This window comes from Psammomys obesus, unplaced genomic scaffold, assembly GCF_907164565.1.
Source record: "Psammomys obesus unplaced genomic scaffold, mPsaObe1.curated_primary_1811, whole genome shotgun sequence".
NCBI lineage: Eukaryota > Metazoa > Chordata > Mammalia > Rodentia > Muridae > Psammomys > Psammomys obesus.
The window spans coordinates 1,553,359-1,566,686 of record NW_026594152.1 but is presented as its reverse complement, the minus strand read 5'-3'; the positions used below and the strand labels follow the sequence as shown (position 1 = coordinate 1,566,686).

The window sequence follows — 13,328 nt, the reverse complement described above, 5'->3', positions numbered from 1 at the left end:
CTGGGCCGCTCTAGCCCGCGGGCGGGCGGGACCATAGAGAGCCCGCGGCACCGCCCCCTCCACGACCCGAGCGCCCGCTCGCGCGGCTCCCACAATGCACCGCACAATGGCCCGACCGCCGCCACTACCGGGGCCTGAGCGGGCCTGGCGGAGCCCGAGCGCGGCCCGGCCCGCAGCGCGGGGTCCCGAGCGCGGTGAGTGCCGGCGAGGGTCCTGGGGGATGGTAGGGAGCGGGGCGGGAGGCCGTCGCGCTGCGCCCACACGCCCGCCACTCGGAGCGGCGGTGCCCCTCACCTCGGGCCGCCCAGCGCGGTTGCCCACACCCCTGACTGGGGCCCCCCTCTGCGCCAGCCGGGCCCTGGATAGGCCCGGTGGTGACGAAAATGTTTCCTGGACCTCAGACTTGTACCCAGGGGACCGGAACAAGCCTTTCAGGCTCCCTCCATTCCTATTCCTGGAGACTCAGCCAGAGGGTTCCCCACTCTCGACCCCACAGACTCCCTGGAGACCCAGATAACACGCTGCTGACCTTCGGGATCGCGGTCTGGGGGCTATAGATAAGCTGCACCTGCTCCCACCCTCGGACACGCCTACCCCGACCCACATAACCTTCCCTTTCCTGCTCCAAATAGTCATCTCTTCGCTCTTTCGTTTTCCAGACTTTCATAAACCTGCTTTCAGGCTTCTCTCCAATACTTCGGTCTAAAGAACCCCAAATAAAGTCCTGCCTTTAGTTCCCTCTTCAGTGACCATACTGTGGAAACTTTAGACATTTTCCTTCGGGAGGGTCCCATTTCTAGGCCTTCTTGAAATTCAGAGAACTCACTTGTGTCCTCAGTCCCCTGGAGCCCTCTTCCGACCTTTAGAATCTCCCTACCTCTTCTCGTGGTGGTCTCTTAGAGACCCAAATAACGTGCTCATAATTCTTTACTGTGCATGCCTCCTCTTCCCATCGCCAAGATCCTATCTAGATTTATTATTGAATTCCCGTCTCTTTTCCTTATTCTCCACTCCCACCTTCCAATCGCGGGGAGAATTTAACATTTCACGCCACCAAATGGGGTGGGCCAGCAGGGACCAGACTGGTTTCCTACTACTCTAGCCCTTGCTGCGGTCCACTTCGTGACAGAAGGGAAAAGGCTGCTGTGCTGAGTTGGTGCTTTCACCTGCAAGCATACCCTGACTCCTGGCTTGTGTGTTTTTCCACCTGTCAGCCTGGGGTTGTGATAAGTCTGGCCTTGGGTCTCACCCTCCCCTCCTGGGGAAAAGCAGTTGAGTTGAGGTGGGTGGGAGGTGGGTGAAAATGAGGCTGGATGAGTTGCAGCCATTTGCTCAAGGCCTCCCCAGGGGTGGAAGGCAGCGGGAATCTGAGGAAATAGGGAATCAAAGGGACTCCAGAGAGGCCCATCTACACTGACAGAAGAACTAGCAGCCCGAGAGTAAATCCTACCCCTGTTAATCCTGTTTGATGTTTCTTGGAATGATGCAAGTCATTGAGACTCGCAGGCCTCCCTGTAATTTAATTCTCCCACCATTGCGGGGTGTTGTGTGTGCCCTGGCCTTGGGAAGTGGGCAACTATCCTGTTTTTCCTTTCCTTCTTGCTGTTTTCCAGCTGCAGCCCAGGTCAAGGCCTGTTTTGTTTTCTCCTCTAACACTATATATAATTTCCTGGTTGCTATTTTAAGTTCTTTTGAGGGAAGATTCCACCTCCAAGAACCTTTCTGGGTGTGTTTCCTCCTAGGCAGGTGTTGAATTGAGTTCTTCAGATCCCCAAGTAGCTCTTGGGCAGGAGGGATGAAAGCTATTTTAGGGTAGTCACTGAAGTGGAGCTGTTAATCCTCTGTGGGTCTCTTTAGTTAAGAACACTCAGGGATTAACCCTTTCCTTGCTGCAGAGTGGGTCGGCTAGTTTAACAGTGTTTGAAGGGGAGAGTTGGGAAAAACTGGACTGTGGCAGCAGAAGGTGGGAACATGCAACTCATTACAAAGGCCAAGATAATAGCTTTTTTTTGCTGGGTTCTTAGAGCAGGCCAAACTCATTGCTGAGCTTTTTGCATGCCTGACTAAAATAATCCTTATAACCAGACTGTGAGGTAAGTATTTTTAGCTTTACAGATGAGGAAACAGGCTAATAATGGAGAAAGAACGCAGTTTCTATAGAGATGATGTAACACCATAAAAACTATAGTTTCATCAGAGGGCAGCCTACATCATGGCACTATAGAAAACAGACAGGAGCTTCCAAAGAGTATTGAGCAAGCATTCTTCCTTTGCGTATGGAGCTTTAATAATAGAATAGGGTGTAATAAAGTGTCAGTCCTGGCAAATGGTCCAGGAGATTTGCTGGAGGAACGTAAAGGGCTTGCTTGTACTAAGGGTTAGCAGTGAGGGAAAAGAGGAAGGCTGAGTGCTGAGATGTTGGGAAGGGAAGGAAACTGACTTTGAGGCATGAGAAGTAGCGCTAAGAGGGAGAAAGAAGTTATACTTAGCACTGTTGGAGAGTGGCAGCAGTGTGGCCCTCCTGGTTACATGTGTTCACGTTTTTTGTCACTCTCAACAGCACCATTTCACTTCATCTAGAAAACAGTTACAGGCTAAGAGAATGAATCTCTTTTAGACATTGAGGGGAGTGAGGGGAAAATGAAGTAACCTGCCTCTGGTTTCACAGCTAGTGAGTGGTGGCTCTTCTGATAGCAAGTCCAAGGTTCTTTATGTGCTGCCTCCCCCTTCAGATCAGATGCCAGAAGACTCTTGGGCTGAAAATACACTGAGGTATACCAGTAACTGGGAGGGATTGTGTTTGTTTTATGGAAACAGGTTCTGTCAGCTTCTCCATAGCTACAGTTAAGTGTGAGACCAGAAGAACAGCTTTGAAAGAGAAGCAAAATTCTTTCACAGTTTTGACAAGAAGTCTGAAGGAATAGGTCTGATTGTATGAGTCAAACCCAGGAATTTTTCTGGATCAAAGAAGTATGCAGACAAAGAACACAGAGAAAGTGAGACTAGATCCCCAAAATGTTCCTAGGTAACACCAGCAACTGTGGCTGTCCAGTAGCCTGCTGGTTCCTGATTGTAGGTAAGGGCCTTGCTGTGCCTTTTCAGAGGCCTAGGAGAGTAGGATCAAGGTGGTGGCTCTTTTAAAGTCATAACCTCATTAATGCTGATCAAAGAAAGCACATGGTTTCCACCTTCCCTCTTTGGTTCTATCTGTGCATCCTTATAAGCTCTTCCTAGCCACTAGCAGCACGTTTCCTAGAAGCCCATTACTCACTCTTTCAGTAGCAGTGTGCTAAACTGCTGTGTCTTGTTTGTGCATGTTCAACAGAACAGATGAGGTGGACGTGTGGGAGGTGGGGATGTACCATTCTCTTTATGAGTTTGTGCGGAATTTCCAGAGCTAGGCTCCCCTTTCACATCAGCCAGAGTGATGTGACTTGCTTTCCTCTGCTGCCATTCCCAACTTCCAGAGGCTGAGCTGCATGATTCAGAAATGGAGTAGGAACAGAATTTGACTTTAAAGGTAGGGAAATTCTCTAAACTACACATGCATACTTGGAGCTCACTCTACTCAGTTCCAGGATACATAGTAATTGTCGGTATTAAAACAAGTAATTCCACCCTTGTGCAGCATGGGGGAATTTGAACAATGAAAGCCAGCCATCAGGGGCCTTTGAGGTGATAAGTAGCAGGCAGATATGCCAGGATGACTCAGAGGCTTAAATGAGTCTAGTTTTCAGTGATTTCTTGTCTTTCCTAGTACGTGATTTGTGCAGATCTTTCTAGAAATCTCCACTTGTGATGGGGAAATGTTTGTCATATTACACTGCAATGTTTCTTCAACAAAAGGAATGGTTCCTGAACAGGATGTAGCTCATGTTATGATGAGCAAAGCTCGCTGGGGCATGAACCCGCTGATACTATCATCTCGTTCATGGCCAGTCTGTTGGATGAATGGTCACTGTAAGCAGCAGGTGCTAATTAGCTGAGCAAGCATTCCATGGCCCACAGCTAGTTTGTGCAGTTGAAGCTCTCCCTAGATTCTTGTAGCCAGTCCCCAGATACACCATCAGTGCTCTCTTCACATGGAAAAGCCTCAGGACTGAATTTTGGGATAGTCTCTGAGTTGGAGTCAGGAAGGAGTTGTGTCAAACTGTTGCTCTGTTTTCCTCTCCTTACAACACCACTTTTGCCAATAGGAGGAAGGGTCAGATTTTAAGTTTTGGCTTCTTTCTCTGGTGGGTGATAAACCCAGTCTAAATTAGAACTTCTGGGTAGAGGTTAAGCCTCTGAGAATCAACTTGAGTTTAAGGAGTAGTTTACTCATCTAAAAGGAAGTTGAGATTCTTTCTGTAGATGTTGGGTATATGGAAATGAAAGAAATGCAGTAGGATCCCTCAGAGAACAATCAGGTGGAAAAGACTTAAATTCGAATCTAAGAATGTTATCTGTCCCTAGTAGAAAAGTGCATGTGTACTCTTTGAGTCTGTAAGATGAACCACTCAGCATTTTGGCTTTTTGAGGTTTAAAACAAAACAAAAAACCATGGCTTTGGTAAAGCTGGGCCTGGAGAACAAAAGATCCAGAAAAGTGGATGTCAGGGTGGGACTGGCACTAGTTTAGGGAAAATTCTGAGAAGCCACTGTTGCTTCTCCAGAAGGAACCTCCTAATGTCGGTGCTCTCCTAAGAAACATGTGGCACAGGCCCTGGCTCTTGGGTCTGAATTTCCTATTAAAGGGTTCTTGAGCTGTGTTGCCTTTTGGACATTTTATTGTTCCTTAGCACCTCTGGTGAGGGGAATAGTAGAGTGCAGATGAAGGGAAGTATGGTGAGGAGGAGTAAAGCTATCCGAGCTTTGTGGAAAGGATGTAAAAGTGAAGAGAAAGTTTAGTGTTTTGAGCTTTAGTGTCTCAGATTACCTTGTCTCTTCTAGCCTAAAGTTACTCCTAATAACCCCGGTTACACTGGTAAGCCCCAAGCACCCCTGGAAGCTTTGTATGCTTGGCTACATTGACCTCTAAATATCATTATGATTTTTGGAAGTAGTGTTTGTTTTGTAAATAAGAAAGCAGGTCAGGGAAGCAATTGCTTGTTTGAAAGTCATACCACTTTTAAGTAGGAGGAGAGGGCTGGGTGTAGGCTTGGGAGCTGTTTGCTAGCAGAGTCTATGTTCTCTTGATACAGGGCTTCCTAACACCAGGTGCTCTGATATTTCAGGTGAAGAAATTGTTTTCTGAAGGCTGCGTTGGAGGCTGTGACCGATCAGAGAGCCCATGTGAACTGATGGGGAGGCTTTCTGAATAACATGGCCCTTTGCCATTAGCCTTGCCATGACCACATTTTTCACCAGCGTCCCTCCCTGGATTCAAGATGCAAAGCAGGAGGAGGAAGTGGGCTGGAAACTAGTTCCCAGGCCTCGGGGCCGGGAGGCAGAGAGTCAGGTGAAGTGCCAATGTGAAATCTCCGGGACACCATTCTCAAATGGAGAGAAGCTAAGACCTCACAGCCTTCCCCATCCGGAGCAGAGACCATATAGCTGCCCTCAGCTGCACTGTGGCAAGGCTTTTGCCTCCAAATACAAGCTGTATAGGTAGGTGACACTCCCATACTTCTTTTGGTCCCTAGGTTCCCAGAGGTCAGAACCAGAGACTACACTGAGTGTGGGGCTTTATTGGTACTAACAGCGTAAAGGTGAAGTTGTCCTGTAAGTATGCCCTGAACTCTAACCATTTGAAGTCACTCACTAAATAATAGTGTTTAGCTGGGCATTGAGGCTCATGCCTATAATCCTAACACTTACAAGGCTGAAGCAGAAGAATGATGTGAGTTCAAAGTAAGCTTGAGTTACAGAGTGAGACTGTGTTTCAAAACAAACCACCCAGGGCCCAGTGAACTGGCTCAGTAGGTAGGACATGCTGCCAAGCCTCACAGTCTAAGGTCAGTCCCTGCGATCCGCATGTAGAAGGAAAGAGCTGACTTCTGCAAGTTGCCCTAGACACATGCATGTATGTACACACAAAATAAAGGTAATACATTTTTTTTTAAATAGTAAAAAAAACAAAAATAGTGTTTGTCTATCTTTTGAAACAGGAGTTCCTTGTGTAGCCTAAGTTAGTCTAGAATTCTAGATGCTCCTGTCTTATCCTCTCAAATAATGGTGGTATTTTTATTGAGACACTAGAATCTGATGAGTATAGTATAAAGCAACCACGAACAAATGAGTATTGCGTTCTCCATTCCTGTCAGGCAAATTATCAGACTCTTAGCCAGAAGTTCAAAAGAAAAGGAGGTCCTCTGGTCTAATCTCGCAGTTTGTTGTTCTTGCAGTGCTGCTTCTACTGACTCAGCCTGATAATCATATGGCTGCTTCTGTCTCTGTAGAGTCCCCTCTGCTTTGTGGGGCAGCTCCTTTCCTAGAGTTTGTAAGCCTAAGAACCCTTACTTAAAGTGAAAGAGAATGTGAAAGCCCTTGTTAAGGCAGATAAGAGCAGCTTTGTTAGGGAAAGGACCTGATGAGAGCCACCTATTTTCACTTGATTCCTTGCCTTTCCAGTAAAGGAACCATGAACTTGCCCTGGTCAAATGAGGTAGACTAATCTGGTGCATTTAGCCATTCATCTGTCTATTATTTATTAATCTCCTGCTATATACCAGACATGGTGCGTATTGCTAGGGATAGAATAGTGAGCAAGAAGGATGGGGGTGCCAACTATTGTTTGTTTGTTTTTTACACACAGGATAAACTTTCTTAATAGTGGAGGCAGACAGCAAACACATAAATACAATGAGGTGACCACAGAAAGAACCCCAGTTCCTCATCTGGAAAACAGTTGATAGGAAGGAACCGAGATAGGCATCAGGCCTTGTGTGGTAGCCAGGATTGTTCTCAAGACAGTTGTGTGGAACTAGGAATGTGCTGATTCTGTGTGCTTCTATATCTCAGGGGACTCTAAGGGACCCTACTCAGGGATATCCCCTTGGGCTTTCTTAATGGTGGTCTGAGTACTACCAGTGTGAGGCTGCCAGAAAAATTCTGGTCCAAGAGGCAAGAGCCCTGACAGAATTTACTTGTGATCTTTGGTGAGTTTCTGAACTTTGGGCCTTATTTTTCTATCTGCAAAATGAACTAAACCGATGATGGAGTCCTTCAGCACTGCCTCTCACGTGCCATTCTGTCAGCGTGTCACCAGAGGTTGATAATAACCCCCATAAACATGAATACACACATAAAGGTGATTCTCTGTATAGAGAAGGCTGTGGAGTACTAGACACAGCTATGATACACTGTCTGAAGAGGGTCAGTGTTTAAATACAGCCTCTGCTATGACTGACTGATGGGTGGGGCTACCTGGTGCTTCCTGCCCTTAACCAGAGAACGATGTTAATAACAACTCACCCACAGCTTGGCAAATGGTAGGCCTTAAAAGTCTTGGTGAGTTGATTATGAATGTATATGGAATTATGGATCCAGTTCCAGTACTCTGGCTGCTTTCCAACCAGACAGGAGCATGTAAAGGGACAATGAGGAACTAAGCAATTGAAATGATACAAATGGGCCTGCGGTGAAAATGAATTGTCCTCATACTCCTTACTACTGTTTCCTCTCCCAAATGTGTGTTTATGTCTTGTGACTCTTTGAGATGTTAAAATGTGTGCTCTTCTTTTGGTTTCTGAGGGGATTATATGATAGGCTGTGTTGAACTTTCTTTTTTGACTTGGCCTTGTATATCTTGGGGACTTGTTCCAGATCAGGAAGTTTACATATACTTCATATTTCACTTTTCCCTTTATTGTATCATTAAATTAAATGTAAATTTTTGAAGAGGAATCATTCACATGACTCAGAATTCAAAAGGTATTAAAAGGCTTACAATGAAAGTTTTTCACATGAAGTCCATTAATGAGCTATCCAGTCGTTCCCCCTCTCCACATTCCCAGTGTTGTCAGGTTCTCATTTGTAAGCACACAAAGGCAAGCATATTTTTTTATGTAGAGAATACCATTCTTTGTAACCAGTTTCCAATTAGTAAAGTCAGACTGTTCGTGAACTTTTTTTTTTCCACTAAAATCAATGCTGCCAAGAATGGCAGTACATACATGATTTTGAAGACATGGTGGTAGAATATAGTTGATACAGTATTCTGTTGCATTGCTTTACTGAAGTTTTAATCTGTAGTTTCTTGTTAGTAGGCGTCTGGTTGTCTAGTTAGCCCTTTTGAACTTCCATCTTTCAGCTTTCTCCTGATCTTGAATCTCTACCTGCAGGCACATGGCCACCCACTCAGCTCAGAAACCCCACCAGTGTATGTACTGTGACAAGATGTTTCACCGAAAGGACCATCTGCGGAACCACTTGCAGACCCATGACCCCAACAAGGAAGCCCTCCACTGCTCTGAGTGCGGTAAGAATTATAATACAAAGCTGGGTTACCGTCGCCACCTGGCCATGCATGCAGCCAGCAGTGGTGATCTCAGCTGCAAGGTGTGCCTGCAGACCTTTGAGAGTACCCAGGCCCTGTTGGAGCACCTGAAGGCTCACTCACGCCGGGTAGCAGGAGGTGCCAAGGAGAAGAAGCACCCCTGTGACCACTGTGACCGGCGGTTCTATACTCGGAAGGATGTTCGACGGCATCTCGTAGTGCACACAGGTCGTAAGGACTTCCTGTGCCAGTACTGTGCCCAGAGGTTTGGCCGAAAGGATCACCTGACACGCCACGTGAAGAAGAGCCACTCGCAGGAACTGCTCAAGATCAAGACAGAGCCAGTGGATATGTTAGGCTTACTCAGCTGCAGTTCTACAGTCAGCGTAAAGGAAGAACTGAGCCCTGTGCTCTGTATGGCCTCTCGGGACGTAATGGGGGCCAAGGCCTTCCCTAGCATGTTGCCCATGGGTATGTATGGTGCCCACATCCCTACCATGCCCAGCGCAGGCGTGCCACACTCCCTGGTGCACAACACACTGCCCATGGGTATGAGCTACCCTCTGGAATCTTCTCCTATCTCTTCCTCAGCTCAGCTCCCTCCAAAATACCAGCTTGGATCTACCTCATACTTGCCCGACAAACTGCCCAAAGTGGAGGTGGATAGTTTTCTGGCAGAGCTTCCTGGAAGCCTGTCTCTCTCATCAACTGAACCCCAGCCCGCCTCACCTCAGCCGGCGGCAGCTGCAGCCCTCCTAGATGAAGCACTGCTCACCAAGAGTCCCGCCAACCTCTCTGAGGCCCTCTGCGCTGCTAATGTGGACTTCTCCCACCTCCTGGGCTTCCTTCCACTCAACCTACCCCCATGTAACCCGCCAGGGGCCACTGGAGGCTTAGTCATGGGCTACTCCCAAGCTGAGGCACAGCCTTTGCTCACCACTTTGCAAGCTCAGCCTCAAGATTCCCCTGCAGCTGGGGGACCCCTGAACTTTGGGCCTCTCCACTCCTTGCCTCCTGTCTTCACCTCTGGCCTGAGTACTACCACCCTGCCTCGTTTCCACCAAGCATTCCAGTAGCCCTAACAGAGGTCTCCCCAACTCGGTCTTTTGGTTCTGCCAGGGAGCCTAAGTACCCACCCCGTCCACCTCCCCCATGAAGGCAGCTGAGCTTTGAGAGCTGGGTTCAAAAAGAAGATTCTAGTGTCTGTATGGAGCACTTGGTTTGGGGGTTCAGGCTCCAGGATCAATCTAGAGGGATCCTTGAACCCAGCCCCATGAACAATCTATCATAGGACTTTCAGGTATTTTTACTTTTACTTTTTGATCTGAACTGGGAGCTTTGTTTAGCCCTCTGCCTCTCCAAAGCGTCAGAACCACCTTCAGTCTGGAGAAGGGGAAGCCTCTTAGAGACAGAAGGTTTCACCTTGTATGACCTCAAGAGAAATAGCCTAAGAAGCCCGCCTTCTGGTCCCCACCTGCAGACCCTGCAGCAGTTGGTTGTTGAGTCCCTGCTGTGAAAGGTCTCTTGACTATTACCTGCTTCCAGCTACCAGGCAGGAAAGAGGGCCTCTATTCTCAGCCATCCCCACTCTACAACAGCTCCATTTCAGTCAGTGTTGTCCAGCAACGGTACCGTTTACACATTCGCCTCAGACACACCATTTCACCTCCCTTGCCACACTGTTAGCCTTAGAGTGATTGCAGTGAACACTGTTTACACACCGTGAATCCATTCCCACCAGTCCATTTCAGTTGCCACCAGCCTGAGCCACTCGGTACCTGGTGTTAACTGGAGCCCTGTTTACAAGGCGGAGTCGGGTCTTGCTGACTTCTCTTCACTTGAGGTCACATTTTTCCCCTGTGGGGAAATAGACTGACTGGACTGCTTCAGTTTCTGCCATCTTCCATGACTGCTTCTATTCCTGCCTTCCATGGCAGTGTCCACAGGAGATAGGCAAGAAGATTGGAGCAGCTTGCTCACAGGTCTGCAATTTGGTTTTTCTCCAAGTACATCATGACACTTTCATCCTCCTGAACTGGAGAGGGGAAGAAATGAAAGGCATCCTGTATCTACCATTTCCTCAATCCCTAAACCGACCGTGGACATCATGAGCTGATATTTGTCTTGGAAGGAGAAGTTCTGGGCTCTGGGCTGGATAGCAGAGGAGAGGGGATGAGCCCTTCGTTTGTTTCCCTCCTGCTTGGCCTTTTTCCAGGACATAATAGAACTGTCGGAAGAAGAGTTTCTAGAAAGTTAGGATTAGGCAGATAGTCCTAATCTATCAAATCATTGTTGCTTCTCATACCAAAATGTTCTTATTCAGTGTCCCTTTTCTCCCTTCTCTGCTTTGCAGCCCCATGGACTCTGGGCACTGTGCATTGTCTTCTTTGCTCTTCATTGAGGACCTTCCACTTGTCATGGACCCTTCAGTTGCCCCTAATACCTAGCAATGTTTCTTGCAAGAAGTTACTAGTTCTTCTGCTGACTTGGGGCTCTGTGCCACAGACAGCACAGCCCTTGCCCAGAACCAGCTGAAAAAATCCCTAACCCATTTCATCTCGGTTCTGTATGGGTTTTTCCCATGCATGGAAGGGAGGACTCAGGGACCACCATCGTGGAACCTTTTGAGACACCTCTCTGATTCAGAAACACACTTCTACCTCTTTACTGTTAACTCCTACAGGTGTAACCAGCAGTCTGGGCACTTCTGTTAGTGGTGCCTTTTGCTGGCTTCTGCACTAGGGTTTCAGGACAGACTACCTAGGAACTGCCTCAGTCTCCCACCAGTTCTTCCCTTCCTCCTCCCTTCTGTCTAGGTTCACTTCAGTTTATCATTGGGAACTGTGCAGGTCCAAGACCTGGACTTCAGCCCAGGCCAGTACTCCTTGTTTGAGGTGAAAGCCTTCAAATTTAGCTCCCTGGCCCTTGTTTGGAAGCAATGTGGAGTGAATAAGCATGTTTTGATTTAAGCAAGGTAGCTTGGAATACCTTTTTAAAAAAACAACTGGATATTAATATGTCTGACAGGATTGGAATCAGACTAGGTGATTTGCTTCTAAAGATTAGTTTCAGTGAGTCCCAGGGACTAATTAAGGTTTATTTTTAAAAGCGTCTACCTTGGTACGCAACCATCTCCTGCATGCTATGCATGTTGTTGGGACTCGTATTACAGGAAATGGCATGTGAGAATCCAAGTGGGACTCGCTGCTGCCATTCTCCATGTGTTTGGTCTTCACTAGACCCAGATCCCTTTCTACCTGTGCCTGCCACCTCCCTATTAGCCTCAGTTTCAGAAGCCAGTAGTCTGCAGCCACAGAATATAGTGTACTGGGCTGTTTGAGGAGACCTGTCCTCCTGAGCTTGTCCCTCCCCTGGTGCTCATAGGACAGCAGAGCACCTATTGTAGATCTTGTAACTGGGCCTTGCTCATCTCCAGTCCATGCTGTCTTTTCTCATCTATCCTTCCTGCTTTTCCACCTTTCTCAGTGTCCTCACTCTAAGAACTTTTCCTGTCACTGTGAACTTTGCTGGTGATTTGCCTTCACTTTTTGGACCACAAGCCACCCTGCAGTTTCTTAAACCTTTCCCCAACCTACCACCCAAAAGAGCCTTTTTGGACAGTTGTTAAGAGGATAAGAATTTTATTCTGTACTTGGTGCCCAAACTCAGTTAAGTCCCCCTTAGGCCAAGAGAGCCAAAGGGGTATCTGCCCAGGATGGGGGCCATGGCATGTGGCACAGACCAATCAGGGACCAGAAAAGAATGATGTCCCCTTTCCTTGCCACGTCCTTGAGCCTGTCAGCAATGAACTGACTGAACAGGGCACAAGAGCCTCTTACCCTCACAGCAGCTTGGTGGAGTTGAGGACTGTCCTGGGGCTAGGGACTAGCATGCCCAGGTGTTGGCCTCAGAGGGTCCTAGCACTATCTTAAACAGATGGGAGGCAGGGAAGGCACAGTGTGTCTCTCCCCAACTTTACATAGTGTTTTGTTAATGCAAATCCGGGAAGCAGGTGTGATTGCTTTTTGCTCGTAGATATTGTCCTAAGTTGAAATCTCCTAATCCTTCCTTAGTAGCCTTTAAGTTTTCCCTTCCCTTTTTGGTAGCTGTTTTCTCTATCTCCTCTCCGAGATTTAAAAAAACAAAAACAAAAACAAAACAAAACAAAAAAAAAAAACAAAACAGGTTGTATTATACAGGATCAATATTTTGCTTTTTAACAAGGATATTTATGTAATAAGAAACTTTGCCTTAGGCAGGTGTTGGCCAGAAAAGTCCAGATTTCTCTGGGACCTCACCCTGGCCTCTCCTGGAGCTCTGAACCTGCTGTAGAAGGAAGTGGCTATGACTTTCACTACTGGAGTGTGGGGTCTGTGGTGTGGAAAGGGTGTTCACTGTATAATCTTGAACTGTGTGGAGTTGTTCATATCAGTTTGCTTCAGGTGTTGCCTGGCATCTTCCACCAGTTCTCCCATGCGCACCTCTGCATGTCTGGCACTAGAATTCCCGAACACTTCTTCACACCCTCCCTCACTCCCAGTTGGCTGAAGCTCTGGAACCACTCTTCTTAATGCCAGATTATTTAAAGAAAGAAAGAAAAATACAAGACAAAAACCTTCTAGCACTTTGTAAACACAGTGAATAACCTCTTGGAGTATTTTTGGCTTTATATAAAACAAGGTTTTTAATTGTAAAATATAAGTGCCATTAGAAAATGCACAGGGCATATCTTTGTTAAAGTAGATTTTTCAATGTTTTACAGAATTAATTTTCAAAAAAAGTTTTTATAATGAAGTTGTTTATTAAAAACTTCTGAATGATGTGCTTTGCAGTTTTGAACCTGTTTATTTGGGAAAGGTCGGAATGAGTCAGGAATTGTGAAGAATGGGAATCTATAGGCATCTTTAGTA

At 46.9% G+C, this 13,328-nt stretch overlaps 1 protein-coding gene across 1 annotated transcript; it reads left to right on the top strand.

Moving 5' to 3' along the window:
* Positions 1–122: 122 nt before the first annotated feature.
* Plagl2 (PLAG1 like zinc finger 2) lies at positions 123–13,226 on the top strand. The gene is made up of 3 exons (XM_055618018.1): positions 123–194; positions 5,216–5,588; positions 8,264–13,226. Exons 2-3 carry the CDS (start codon positions 5,329–5,331, stop codon positions 9,492–9,494), a joined length of 1,491 nt encoding a protein of 496 aa, XP_055473993.1. The 5' UTR covers positions 123–194; positions 5,216–5,328; the 3' UTR covers positions 9,495–13,226.
* The last annotated feature ends 102 nt before the right edge of the window (positions 13,227–13,328 follow it).